This window comes from Mus musculus, chromosome 11 (assembly GCF_000001635.26).
Source record: "Mus musculus strain C57BL/6J chromosome 11, GRCm38.p6 C57BL/6J".
In the NCBI taxonomy this organism is placed as follows: Eukaryota; Metazoa; Chordata; class Mammalia; order Rodentia; family Muridae; genus Mus; species Mus musculus.
Window position 1 is genome coordinate 101,749,312 of NC_000077.6, and position 14,577 is coordinate 101,763,888.

Genomic DNA, 14,577 nt, shown 5'->3' on the forward strand with positions numbered 1-14,577 from the left:
CACATTTGTGACATTTTCATATTTGAGAGAGCCACCAAAATTCTCTCTCTTTTTTTTTTGAAAGATTTATTTATTATATGTAAGTACACTGTATGTGTCTTCAGACACACCAGAAGAGGGCATCAGATCTCATTACGGATGGTTGTGAGCCACCATGTGGTTGGCTGGGATTTGAACTCAAGCCCTTTGGAAGAACAGTCGGTGCTCTTAACCACTGAGCCATCTCTCCAGCCCACCAAAATTCTCTTTAGCTTGCTCATTCTTTTGCTCCTAATTCAGGCCACAAATTTTTGGGTTAACCTTGAAAACATTAAAGCAGGTGGAAGGAACCAGGTTCAAAGCACCACACACTGTAGGAGGTATCCAGAGTGTGCCAGCTTGAGAGAGAGAAAGCAGACCAGCGAAGGCAAAAGGGGAAAGAGGTTTCTTTTGGAGGGATGGAGACATTGTAAAATTAGGTGGTGGTGATGGCTGCACAGCTTTGGGAGTGTATTAGAAGCCACTGAGCTAACACTTGAGAAAAATGGTATATAGCCGTAGCCTGAGACAGAACTAAATTTGTTTTCCTTTCAGCGGAAGGCAGGCAGATCGCTGCCAACATGAGGGGGATTGGGATGATGCCCAACGACATTCCTGAGTGGAAGAAGCATGCCTTTGGGGGCAACAAAGCTTCTTATGGGAAGAAGACCCAGATGTCAATCCTTGAGCAGAGAGAGAGCCTGCCCATCTACAAACTGAAGGAGCAGCTGGTGCAGGTAAGAGGCCATTTTGGGGTGAGGGATGGGGTGTATATTGGGGTGCTGGAGCTCAAATCTGATCAAGCACTGTTCTACTAAGCTATATCCCCAGACTTTCTATTATTTATTTGTCTGTGTGTTTGTGCGTTTACTTACATATGTGTGCGATTTAGGGGCCATGGCATGTGATTGGGTCAGAGGACGTTTTGTGTGTTGAGTGTCTTTACCTGTACATGGGTCAGACTCAGGCTTGTGTTGAAGCATCTTTAGCATGGAGCCGTCTCACTGGCTCCTTATTTGATCTTTTTTAGGCATGACTTCGTTCTAGGTAGCACAGGCTGATGGGAGCTCTGTGTCCCAGACGGGCCTCAAACTAATGATGACCATCCTCTTCCCTCAGCCTCCCCCGGGCTGTGATGCAGTTGTGAGCACCACACCTGCCATGAAGATTTTTTTTAAATAGGTCTAATGAACTTGAACTACAAATATTCCTGCCTTAGTTTAGAATTATGGGTGTGTACCACTACATAGTACTAGGAAGCAAGCTGGTCAATATTCTCCCAATTGAGCTACATTTCCCCAGCCCTTTCTTTTAGTTTTCTAAGATAGTCTCATATATCCTAGTTTTGCCTGTGTGTGTGTCTGCAGCATGTGCATGCCTGTTGCCTGAAGAAGTCAGAAGAGAGCACTAGGACTACTGGGCTGTAATGTGGATGCTGGGATTGGAAACCAGGTCTTCTATGAGAGTCCAGTGCTCTTAATGGCTGAGCCAGCTCTCCAGCTCCTGTGGCAAATGTTAACAAATACATTTACATTACGCTTCTTTCAGGCTGTGCATGACAATCAGATCCTAATTGTAATTGGAGAGACAGGGTCTGGGAAGACAACACAGATCACCCAGTACCTGGCAGAGGCAGGCTATACTTCCAGGGGCAAGATTGGGTGTACCCAGCCCAGAAGAGTGGCAGCTATGTCTGTGGCCAAAAGAGTCTCAGAAGAGTTTGGTTGTTGCCTTGGTCAAGAGGTGAGTGGTCGGAGAAGCTGCTGTGTGAACCAGAAGAAAAATAGTCCCAGATAATTTATCTATAAAATGAGAATATTATTACATCTTTTTAGATTTCTCCCAAAGGAGGCAGATTTTCATTGTCAACAAATAATTCAGGCTAAAGTCCAGAGCAGGGCAGAGTTTACCAGTGGAAACCTCTGTGACCTGTAATTTCCTCTCTACCAGGACTGTGAAGGTCAGTCCAGCTTACGTTTGCTTCTTTGTGGGGTCTTTCTTCCACCATTTAAACCTTGTAACACTAGATTAGAAAGAAAAATGGTGGGTAGAAAGATCCCTCAGTATAATCAGGGTCTGTCAGGGGTGATGTTATCATTAGACTGTGTCCTGCTGCTTAGGGGACTCAGTTCCGTGGGGCAAGTTGGATCTTTGCTGTTAGGATATCTACTAAGGTAGCTGTCCTGTGACCAACAGCCAGCACCATTCTGAGCCGTAGCATTTATGTATCCTCTGAAAAGTCCCCAGCATTTCAAGCATCAGGCACAATCGTGGCCCTGCTAGAGTACGAGGCAAATCATCAACTTTTGTGGACAATTTGAAGTAGCCCCATAGCCCACAGCTGGGATTAAAATGAAAACATAATATTACAATATTTCTGTTTTTTTTTTAAAGATTTATGTATCTATTTATTTATTTATCTAATATGAGTCCACTGTCGCTCTCTTCAGACACACCAGAAGAGGGCATCAGACCCTATTACAGGTGTTTGGGAGCCACCGTGTGGGTGCTAAAAATTGAACTCAGGACCTCTGGAAGAGCAGTCAGTGCTCCTAACCGCTGAACCAGCCCTATTTCTGTATTTTTAAAAGAAACCAGAATTCTAAAATTGTCACTACAGGCCAGTCTGGTGATTTCACAAAGAGACCCTGTGTCTTGCGTTTCCTTCTGTCCTGCTGTAGGTGGGCTACACCATTCGATTTGAGGATTGCACCAGCCCAGAAACAGTCATCAAGTACATGACAGATGGCATGCTGCTAAGAGAGTGCCTGATTGACCCCGATCTCACTCAGTATGCCATCATTATGTTGGATGAAGCACACGAGAGGACCATTCACACAGATGTGCTCTTTGGATTGTTGAAAAAGGTAACTAAGTAAACGCTGGACTAGGATTTGAATGTGCTGTGATATTTTGCTGTTCTTTTTTAGTAAGCTGTCTTACATTTCCCTTTAGACAGTTCAAAAACGACAAGACATGAAGCTGATTGTCACCTCAGCCACGCTGGATGCGGTGAAGTTTTCTCAGTACTTCTATGAAGCACCCATCTTCACAATCCCAGGTCGAACCTATCCAGTGGAAATTCTGTACACAAAGGAGCCGGAAACAGACTATTTGGACGCTAGCCTGATCACGGTCATGCAGATCCATCTGACAGAGCCGCCAGGTGAGGGCACGGATCCTCTTCCTCTGGGAGTGTATCTTCTGCTAGTCTTGTGAAACACATTTGAAGTTTGCTCTTTGTAAGCCTCAGGCATGTGTACTTGGAATAGTGATGGAAATGTTTAAATGCACTTATTTGAGTGCAGATGGATTGAAACCTCTTGGTTTATTTATTTTTGTGGTTTTTGAGATGGGGTTTCTCTTGGCTTGTTTAGAGTTCAGTGTGTGTATTTCCTCTGTGTGTGTGTGTGTTGCTGTTTGTGTTGTTGTCACCTATCACACACACACAGTTTGGTAAATTGTACCTGTGGTTGGAGCTACCAAGAGGCTAAAGCAGGAGGATTGCTTGAGCTAGAAGTTTAGGGCCAGCCTGGATAACATAATAGAATTCTCAAAATAAAACAGATCTAAGCCTGGTTGCAGTCCTGTAATCCCAGCTATTTACTTGTGGGTACTAAGGCAGATAGATCTCAAGTTCAAGGCATGCCTGGACAAATGAGTGAGACTCTGTCTCAAAGATTTTGAAAAGTGGAAAGAGCTGGGAACGCGGCTCAGTGGCAGATGTGCACACGACTCTCCCCTCGAACACACACACACACACACACACACACACAACAGAGCCAGAGACAGTGAATGACGTTTCACTCTCTTCCTAGGTGACATCTTGGTTTTCTTGACTGGTCAGGAAGAGATCGACACTGCTTGTGAGATCCTGTATGAAAGAATGAAGTCCCTGGGACCTGATGTCCCAGAGTTGATCATCCTCCCAGTGTACTCTGCCCTTCCGAGTGAGATGCAGACCCGAATCTTTGATCCAGCTCCCCCTGGTAGCAGAAAGGTAACATGGGGCTGAAATGAAGTGGTTCCACATATCCTTAAGTCAAGTGGGGTACACAGCCAGGGCTCCACTTGTCACAGCCTCCCCAGTGATAGGATTACGTACACACGCCACTCTGCCTACCATTTTTATGTGGGTTCTAGGTATTAAACTTAGGTCTTCAGACTTTTAAGACAAGTACTTTATCAACTGAGCTATCCCCTGCCTTAATTTATCATTTTTAAGTTTAAAAATTTTATTTTTCAGCTGGGCATGGTGACATGTACACATCATGGTGCATGTGTGGGGTCAGAGGACACTTGCAGGAGTCAGTTCTTTCCTTCCACCATCATTGAAGTCGTCAGGCTTGGTGGCTTGTGTTTACCCACTGAGCCATCCTGCTAGACTCCGGATGTATTGTATTTTGTATATGGTTCATTACTTGATAGACATTAGGTTATTTCCACTTTGGGACACAGAGTACTTCTGCTGTGAACATGTGTTTACCAGTTTTCTCAGACGTGTGTTTCTCTGAGTATATTTTGGCAGTGGAGATAGATGGGAAAATACTCAGTGGGTGTCAGGAGGTAGAGGGGTGAAGGTAAGGGAAAAACCAGGCATGGCTCTCAGGCTTCTAACTTGCATAGCTGGGTGGCACGTGGTTCTCAGAGTTAGTCATGGGAGAAGGAGCAGGTTTGGGAGGGACAGGTGGGAGCTCTTCCTCTGCTCTGTGTCTGTGGGTTAGACTTGCTTCTAAGCAGGGCCTTTGTGGCTGTGAGGCAGGTAGATGCCTTTCAGGGCCAGTGAGATACTGGTGTGACGAGAGACATTTCCGTGCCTCCTAGCAAGGATTTTTCTAAGCAGTTGTGTTTTATGAGCTGAACCTCTGGGTAAAACCCAGTGGCAGAGCCAAGCTGAGAGTAATAATCTTCTAGATCAGAGAGCGCTGCACACACAAACCGTGACGTTCCTGTCCCTCGTGCTTCATTTTATGACGAGGAGGAAAGATCTAATCCTCCTCTTGTTCCACATATATGAACAGCCCATTTCGTAGTCCAGATGTCTCTGTGGGAGAAAGAAAAATCTCATTTTGCGGTGCTACATGTGATGCCAGGAAGTCTGTGCTTTCCCAGGGAGCTAGAAAATTAAAGTTATAGTAATCATCTGCTCTAGACAATGGTACACAGCTATTTATACCAAATGAGATTGGCTCTGAGCAGCGATGGCTCTTCTGTTTTACAGCTCTGAGGCACCACCCACTTCCAAAGGAACCCTTCAGATGCGGGCACCTTCCCCTCTGACCACTGGGGACCTGGACTGGGGTTAAATGTCAGGTGTCTAGAGGGAGATAGCAGATTCCTTGGGAGAGAGTACGACCTTCTCCAAACTCAGCTCACTTTGGCTCTGTCTTTCTCATCTGTAGGTGGTGATTGCCACCAACATTGCAGAAACATCTCTGACCATCGACGGCATCTACTATGTGGTTGACCCTGGATTTGTGAAGCAGAAAGTGTACAATTCTAAAACAGGGATCGATCAGCTTGTGGTGACACCTATTTCTCAGGTATGGCTGTGTCTGTCATAAGCTATTCTCAAAATTCTGGTGAGGGTCTTTCTGGGATTTGTTATGGTCCCTCCCTCCTTCGTTCTCTCCCTTCCTTTCTTTTCTTTTTTTAAATTTTATTTATTTATTTATTTATTTATTTATTTATTTATTTATTTATTATATGTAAGTACACTGTAGCTGTCTTCAGACACTCCAGAAGAGGGCATCAGATTTCGTTACGGATGGTTGTGAGCCACCATTTGGTTGCTGGGATTTGAACTCAGAACCTTTGGAAGAGCAGTCGGCACACTTAACCGCTGAGCCATCTTACCAGCCTTCTCCCTTCTTTTCTCATTTGTTTCAAGACAGGGCCTTGCCAGGATCTCTGTAAGTTCTAGACTAGCTCGGTCTGCATAGCAAGTTTCCAAGATGGCTAGGCTTTGCAGAGAGAACCCCTGTTTTTTTTTTTTTGCTGGGGGAAAAAAGAGTACTTCTTGCGTGTAACCTAAGCTGGCCTTAAATATGGTGCCTCACTTAATCTTTGCCCCCAAAAGTGAACAAAAGTGGGATGAGGAAAGGCTTCGTATGTTGTATGCTAGCCCTCTGTATGTGTTTCTCTCAGGATTAAATTTAGGCCCTATGTATGTTAGGCAAACACTCTATCATTTAGCTATATATTTATAATCCTTTTTAAAAAAAGATTTATTGGTTTATTGTTTGTATATGAGTATACTGTCACTCTCTTCAGACACACTAGAAGAGGGTATCAGATCCCATTACTGATGGTTGTGAGCCACCATGTGGTTGCTGGGGTTTGAACTCAGGACCTCTGGAAGAACAGTAAATGTTCTTAACTGCTGAGCCATCTCTGCAGCCCCTGTATTTGTAATCTTTAGGGTGAGACTTCAAAATATAATTGCCCCATAAATCCAAAGTTTTTTTTTTAAAGATTGCCATACACATGTTCAGTGTTTGTATCATTGTGTGTGCGTGCACCGTTGTGGGGCCCCACACACCATGGACGTCAGAAGAAGGCTTCAGATCCTCTAGAGCTGGAGTTGCAGAAGGTCATGAACTGCCTAATGGGTGAACTCTGCTCTCTGCAGTCTCCAAGAACATGAACATGTGCGTACGTACATACATACGTACATATGTACATACATACAATATTATACATATCATTTTAATGTTCAGCTCATTAACCTAGCTGTTCTGTTTCCAGGAACATATCAGTTAGATATGATTGGGTACATGCTCAAGGAACAATAATAGCTGTTCACGGAAGGATGGGCCTGGATCAGCCAGAAGGGGAAGCAGCTTACTCCAGCATAGAATAACCATGCCATAGAGTACTGTGTGGAATTAACTGCTGCTGTGTATTTATATTTAATGTTGTAAACGTGAAACTGGTATATTGAAGGAAGTGAGCTACAAAATATGATAAATAAAACAAGGCAATTTTTGTTTAGAAAACACATGCTAGGCATTTCTGGGCTGAGCCTATGGCTGTGGCCCACACTGCAAGCCTGCAGGCAGGATGTTCGCTGGGGCTGCTTTATGGGGCTGCTGTACAGATTGCTGTGTTGGTGGATGATGGCTTTTTTTTTCCTTCGCTTTAGACACTTTTAAGTATTGTGTTCATCTTTTATATCAGGCACGCCTTGACTTTTATAGTTTGCAAACCCCACAAAGCTCTCTCCATTCTGATACTTTAATAATAATGACTAAGGTTCACAAAGTGCTTACCAAACACCAGGCACTGTCCTAGGTATTTCACATGCGCTGACTCGGGACATCGTCGCACCAGTTCTCATTTCCCAGCCAGGAGGTTAGGGCACAGAGGGAGGAAAGGACTTCCTGTTAGCGCACAGTTGGCAAAGGTAGGGTTTGGATCTAGAAAGCCTGGCTTCAGCACATGTGCTCTGAACAGCTTCTTAGGACAGTGTGTCTCTTGTGATGACGGGGTACTTGGCTCCTTGTACCTTCGCTGACTTGGAGAGGCATCTGTGGGTGCCGTGCAGTGCCAGCAGTGTGAGTGTTGCCTGGGTTGGTTGATGTGACTCATTGTCCTCCATGCTTCTTTTTTTTTTTTTTTTTTGTGGCTATTTTCAAGAGAGGGTTTCTCTGTGTAGTCCTGGCTGTCCTGAAATTTTCTCTGTAGACCAGGCTAGCCTTGAACTCAGAGGTCTACCAGCCTCTGCCTCCTGAGTGCTGGCTGGGACTAAAGCTGTAGGCCACCATTGCCTGGTTGTAACTTGTACTTCTCACCTGAAAAGTTGTCACTGTTGTCACTGAACACCACAAACTTGATTTTAAAGTGGCTGCAAAGTTACTGGCGTGGTGTCCATACTTTACTTAGTTGACTGTGGTTTTGGTTATAACTGTGGGGCTGGGGTTTTATTTTCTGTGTTTGTTCTGTTCTGCCTTGTGTGTGCCTCCCGGGACAACCTTCCTGGAAGTACTGAGAGTTACTGAGTCTCTCTAGTGTTGGAAACGGGCCTAAAGAAGTGCTGGCTCTGAGAGGTTTGCCTTGAGCTCTGGCGGGGCTTTCTTTCTGAGCCTCTCTCTTTCCCTAACCCTCATGCTTAAAGTCTAGATTAAAATATCTTTGTTAAACCCTAACTCTGCCTCATGAAAAGCAAACAGAAAACATTTGCTAGTCCCTTCCCCAGCAGAGTTCCTGGAGAGAGCTGCCAAGTGATATTTTACAGCTGGGACTTTCTATGCTCACCCTCTAGGCTCAAGCAAAGCAGAGAGCTGGCCGGGCTGGGAGAACTGGCCCAGGAAAGTGTTACAGACTGTACACGGAGCGTGCCTACCGCGATGAAATGCTGACCACCAATGTACCGGAAATCCAGAGAACCAACCTGGCCAGCACAGTGCTGTCCCTCAAGGTAAGAACCGCTGTCTTCCGAGAATGGCCTGGGGAAGCGTGTACTCCACAGCCCTCTTGCTCAGGGCCCCTCGAGGGATCGGCCCTGTGAGTGAGATGCAGTGTGTTCGGCAACAGCTCCCTGTGCAGGTCTAGGCTGGATTTGCAGCTTCCTGTGAATGCACATTTGTTTCTTACCATAACCAGCATGATATTTGGTTGTGCTAGGTTTTAGTGATGAGGCATTTTCAAAAAAGAAATTAGACAAATAAAATCAGTGCCAAACTGCAGACCAACACATTTAACCCTAAACATGTTAGCTTTCAGATCCAAATCTAGTCCTCCTTTGCAGAGTGTGAGTGTGTATGTCTGTGTGTGTGTCTGTGTGTATGTGTGTGTGTGTGTGTGTGAGAGAGAGAGAGAGAGAGAGAGAGAGAGAGAGAGAGAGAGACAAGGTCTTGAACTTGCTGTATAAACTAGGTTGGCTTTGAACTCAGAGATCCACTTACCACTACCGCCCAAGTGCTGGGATTAAAGGCACCACATTGGATGAATTCTGGTTTTTAAATCTTTTTTTACACTTATTATTTTTAATTAAGTGCATGTGGACATGTGAATGTGTGAGAGGCTGGCCAGAGGCATCGAAATCCCTCTGGAGGTGGAATTGCAGATGGTTGTGACCTGACATGATATTGGGAATAGACGTCTGTCAGGTTCCAGCTGTCCTGCAGGGTTTGCTTTTCAGTGGTCTTCGTTCTGTCTTGGCAGGAGGAGCCACACGAGTTATTTCTCAACTCAGGGCAAGTCCCCTGATGCCAGTCCTGCCCTGGAGCCCTGGCACTTCACCAGTGCAGAGCTGTCTCTCGGTATTTGTTATTCATTTCATGTAAGAGAGGCTAAAACAGCGCTTCAGACAAAAAGCCCACTGTGATCCCTGGAGGGCTGCCAGGGAGGCCTCTGTGGCCCCTGACTTCTCCTTTGGCCATGTGACATGGGACAGATTTAACTGCTTGGCCCTCTGTTCTGTGATCTTGTCCCAGAAAGGGAACTGTTGTTGCTGGAGAGATAGGTGGAGTGATGCAGGCAAAGGTACTTCGTACAGTGATTGCTCACATAACTCTTAGGTTATTATTCACACAATAAGCAGTTATTGGCTACCTGCTGTGCTTCTGATCACAGACACTTTATGAGGAGTAGAAAGCACTCCACCCTTCATAGCCACTTGAATAGAGCATCATTCAGACATTTCTTCACCAAATTAACTGACGAGTGTATTATATTAGTCCCTGTTTTGTGCCATACACATGTGTCATACTGTGTTTGTGAACCATGTTGGCACTGTCTTTATGTCCCTGCCACCTACTGTGGTATAAAGTACTCCACCAGATGTGCAGGAGACAGGGTAGAGATGCTATGCTGTCTTTAATTATTGTAAAATATGCATAATGTAAAATGCAGAGCTTGCTCTCAGCTTTTTTTTTTTTTTTTTGGTCTTATTTTCTTCCTCTCCTTCTTCTTCTTCCTCCTCTTCCTTCCTTCTTGTTTGTTGTTTTTGGTAATGAACTTGAGTGTGTAGTCCTGGATGGCCTGAAATTCCCTTGTAGACTAGGCAGCCTCAGACTCTCACAAAGATCTGCCTACTGCTGCCTTGAGCACTGGTACCATAGGTATGGACTGCTACACTTGGCTGGTGTTGGGTTTTGAACCTTCAGCCCCAAGCACACTGAACTCTCACGCCCCCTGAGCTGCACTACAGCCATTGTGGCTTATTTTGTTGTTTATGTTCTTACTTTGATGCAGGGTCTTGCTGGTCACAAACTTGTGATCCTCTACTTCCAGAGTACCAGGAGTATAGATGTGTACCATTGTGTTTGGCCAGTGTAAGTTTTTAAGTGTTAATTCTACAACATTAGGTCTAGTCACAGCTTTGTATAGCTATTGCACAGATCTGTTCCCAGAAGTATCTCTTTAGCCAACTTCCCTTTTCCATTCTCTAGCCTTTGGTAATGTGTGCGTGTGTGTGCACATGCATGCACACACAGTTACACAATCTGTTTAACATATGTAAGTGAATTCCGCAATATTTGTTCATTCGTGTCTTCCTAACTTCACTTAGCACAATGCTTCAGAGGTGTAGGCAGGCTGCAGTATGTGTTTGGATTTCATGGCTGACTTAGGGTAATACCCCTCCATTCATCTGAGGATTTTTTGGGGTGTCCCTACCTTCTGGCTCTTGTGATTTCTGCTGCTGTGAACATTAGAGTACAAATATCTGAGTTCCTAGTTTCAATATGTGTTTAAAAATATTTATATGTGTATGGGTGCTTTGTCTGCAAGTATGTCTGTCTCTCTACCATGTGTATGAGGTGCCTGAGGAGACCAGAACAGGGCATTGGCTCTCCTGGCACTAGAGTTACAGATGTTGTCAGCTGCCCCGTCAGTGTGCTGCCCCATCAGTGCTGGGGATCAAACCCCGGTCCTCTGGAAGAACAGTCAGAGCCATCTCTCTCTGACCCTTTAATGTGTGTGTGTGTGTGTGTTTTTTTTTTTTTAGATTTATGTATTTATTATATGTAAGTACACTGTAGCTGTCTTCAGACACTCCAGAAGAGGGAGTCAGATCTCATTATGGATGGTTGTGAGCCACCATGTGGTTGCTGGGATTTGAACTCAGGACCTTTGGAAGAACAGTCAGTGCTCTTTATCCACTGAGCCATCTCACCAGCCCCCTAATGTGTTTTTTAAGATTTCTTTTTTACTATGTGTGTATGTGTGGGTGAGTATGTCACATAGGTTCAGGTGCTCACAGAAGCCAGACGGTCGGATGCCCTGGACCTGGAGATGCAGTTTGTTGTGAGCCATTTGATGTGGGTGCTGGGAACTGACCTCAGGTTCAGTCTCTTCAGCCTCCTCTGGATATTCTTACTTCAGTGCCTAGAGACAGACAGGTTGGGTCATAGGTTTAACTTCTTGGTTTTTGGTTTTTCGAGACAGGGCTTCTCTGTGTAGTCCTGGCTGTCCTGGAACTTACTTTGTAGTCCAGGCTGGCCTCGAACTCAAGAGATCTGCCTGCCTCTGCCTCCCGAGTGCGGGATTAAAGGCGTGCACCACCACGCCCGGCTATGTTTAACTTCTTAAAGCATTCTGATAACTATTTTGCCTGGCTGGCTTGAAACTTACAAAGATTGGCCTTCTTCTGCCTCCTGAGTGTTGGAATTAAAGCCAGAGCCACTGTCCAGGCTACATTTTACTTCCTTTCCTTTCCTTTCCTTTCCTTTCCTTTCCTTTCCTTTCCTTTCCTTTCCTTTCCTTTCCTTTCCTTTCCTTTCTTTCTTTCTCCCCCCCCCAGTATGTTTTACTTTCTAATTTGTCACCAAACTACTTTCCATAGTGACTGTTTCACATTCCTGTAAGAAATGTACAAAGTTTCCTGATTTGTTTTATTTGTTTTTTCTATCTTGCTACAGTAGGTTTGACTTGCATTGTCCTTAGCAGAAGCTTGTGTGTCCTCTTTGGTGAAATATCTACTGAAATGTCTAACTTTGCTCACCACCTCACTTTGTGGACTTACTGCCCTGCTCTGTTTATTTATTTCGAAGGAATGTTTTTGTTTTGTTTATAAATTTGTAACTCTTAGAGCTTGTATCCTTGTATAGAAGTGCAGGTGTCTTAGAAGGCCAGGGCACTGGATTGCCTATAGTGAGAGTTACAGATGGGTGAGCTGCCTGATGATGGCTCTGGGCCCCGAACTCTGGAAGAAGACAAAGTGCCTCTGAGCTGTCTCTCCACCATGGAAGGAATTGGTTTTTAAAGATTTATTGCCGGGCAGTGATGGCGCACACCTTTAATCCCAGCACTTGGGAGGTAGAGGCAGGTGAATTTCTGAGTTCGAGGCCAGCCTGGTCTACAGAGTGAGTTCCAGGACAGCCAGGGCTATACAGAGAAACCCTGACTCGAAAACAAAACAAAACAAAACAAAAAATTATTTATTATGTATACAGTGTTCTTCTGCCTGCATCTATGCCTGTAGGCCATAAGAGGGCAACAGATCTCATTATAGATGCTTATCATGTGGGTGCTGGGATTGAACTCAGGATCCCTAAAAGAGAAGCCAGTGCTCTGAACCTCTGAGCCATTTCTCCAACACAGAAACAATAGTTTTTAAGTTTCCTAAGAGGGTCGGGTAAGTCCTAGGTGCCAGAATGCTTGCTTACCATTGTGAAGCCTTAGGTACCATCTCTAGCACTGCATAACTAGGCATAGTGGTGCATGCCTGTGATTCCAGCACTCAGGAAGTGGACACAGAAAGAAAGTTTCCTGAGAAAATACATGGTTGTTAGTGGTATGAGAATCTTTATGTACTGAGAATCTGGAAGTTACTGCCTCTCTGGGCTTCCTAACTGCATTGAAGAAACAGCAGAGAATGTGACAGGGGACCTGTTTCAACTGTGAGACTCATCTTCCTGTTGCTCTGTTTTCTAGGCCATGGGTATTAATGACCTGCTGTCCTTTGACTTCATGGATGCCCCACCGATGGAAACTCTGATCACGGCCATGGAGCAGCTGTATACACTGGGGGCCCTGGACGACGAGGGCCTGCTCACTCGCCTGGGCCGCAGGGTGAGGGGCAGAGGGAACTTGGGGTGCTTTGGGAGGACGCCCTGACCAGTTTTCCACCTTGTGTTGAGGCCTTGGAGAAGCTTTGAGTAGGATTAAATACTCTTTAGAAGGGCGGTGGAGGGGGAATGGAGAGTGTGAGCCCAGGCTGGCCTGAAACTGTTTATGTAGCCGAGGATGAACTCCTGATCTCTGGCCTCTGTCTACCAAGTGCTGAGATTGCCGGCAGGCACCACCTCACCAGGCCTGGCACCACCTCACCTGGCCTGGCACCACCTCACCAGGCTCGGGATTCTTTTCAGTTTCTTTTTTCTTTTTTTCCTTAAAGATTTATTTGTTTATTTATTTTATGTATATGAGTGCATTGTAGCTGTCTTCGGACACATCAGAAAAGGGCATTGCATCTCATTACAGATGGTTGTGAGCCACCATGTGGTTGCTGGGAATTGAACTCAGGACCTCTGAAGAGCAGTCAGTGCTCTTAACCTCTGAGCCATCTCTCCAGCCCTCTTTTCATTTTCTTTCAAGGAATAGGTAGAGTTTATTTCTACTCAAGGTTTGTTTGTTTATTGTTTAGTATTTTTGTTTTGTTTTTTCTCTGTATAGCCCTTGCTGTCCTGGAAATCATTTTGTAGACCAGTCTGGCCTTGAACTCATAGAGATCTGCCTACCTCTGCCTCCCCGTACTGGGATTAAAGGCATCTGCCACCACTCCTGGGTATTTAAATTTATTTTTTAAAGTGTCTTTTTTTTTTTTTTCAAATTTAATTTATTATTTTTTAATTTTCATTGGTGTTTTGACTACAAGTGTGAGGGGGTTGGATCCCCTGCAACAGGAGTTACAGACAGTTGTGAGCTGTCACATAGGTGCTGGGAATTGAAGCCAGGTCTTCAGGAAATGCAGCCCAGGCTCTTAACCACTGAGCCATCTCTCTAGCCAATTATTGTTGTTGTTGTTGTTGTTGTTGTTCCCCGATTATTGTTATTGTTATTATTAGTGTGTGAGTGCTGGGTGTGGTCAGGTGCCAAGTCTGTGGCGTTGGTTCTCTCTTTCCTCCTTTTCATGCGTTCTTCAGATTGAACTCAGGTCACCAGCTTATGTGGCAGACACTTTTACCTGTCTTACCTGTTTAAGGTTTTGCTTTTTTAACTTCAATTTTATATTATCACTTTAAAATATTTCTTTTTAATAGTAAAGACTATTTGCAGTTAATTTTACTCCAGATATATTACTGAATCTAATCTTCATTCTATTTATGATTATAATTATTATTATTATTATTTTAAAACAAGTTATTCTGTGTGTAGCTGGGATTGGCCTGGAACTAGCTACCTATATAGACTCAAAAACAAATTAAAGGTATTTGCAACATTCACATCAACAGTAGATATGTTCTTAGGCACGAAGGGCTTATTTAACAAAGGAAATATGTGGTAGAGACAGGTGCCCCAAATCATCATGGGGACATTTCCTCATCTATTTTCTACTTCCTAGTCAAGTCCATGCGCATGGTCTGTAGGGAAACAGTTGTAATTTCTTCTTAT

The 14,577-nt window shown here is 44.5% G+C and overlaps 1 protein-coding gene across 1 annotated transcript in view; it reads left to right on the forward strand.

Moving 5' to 3' along the window:
• Positions 1-14,577, forward strand: part of Dhx8 (DEAH (Asp-Glu-Ala-His) box polypeptide 8) — a 34,403-nt gene that overhangs the window by 16,356 nt on the left and 3,470 nt on the right. The window contains exons 12-19 of the mRNA NM_144831.2: positions 574-755; positions 1,567-1,761; positions 2,700-2,885; positions 2,974-3,184; positions 3,837-4,018; positions 5,421-5,561; positions 8,282-8,437; positions 12,898-13,035. Of these exons, the coding sequence (NP_659080.2) occupies positions 574-755; positions 1,567-1,761; positions 2,700-2,885; positions 2,974-3,184; positions 3,837-4,018; positions 5,421-5,561; positions 8,282-8,437; positions 12,898-13,035 (1,391 nt within the window). The remainder of the gene's footprint in view (positions 1-573; positions 756-1,566; positions 1,762-2,699; positions 2,886-2,973; positions 3,185-3,836; positions 4,019-5,420; positions 5,562-8,281; positions 8,438-12,897; positions 13,036-14,577) is intronic.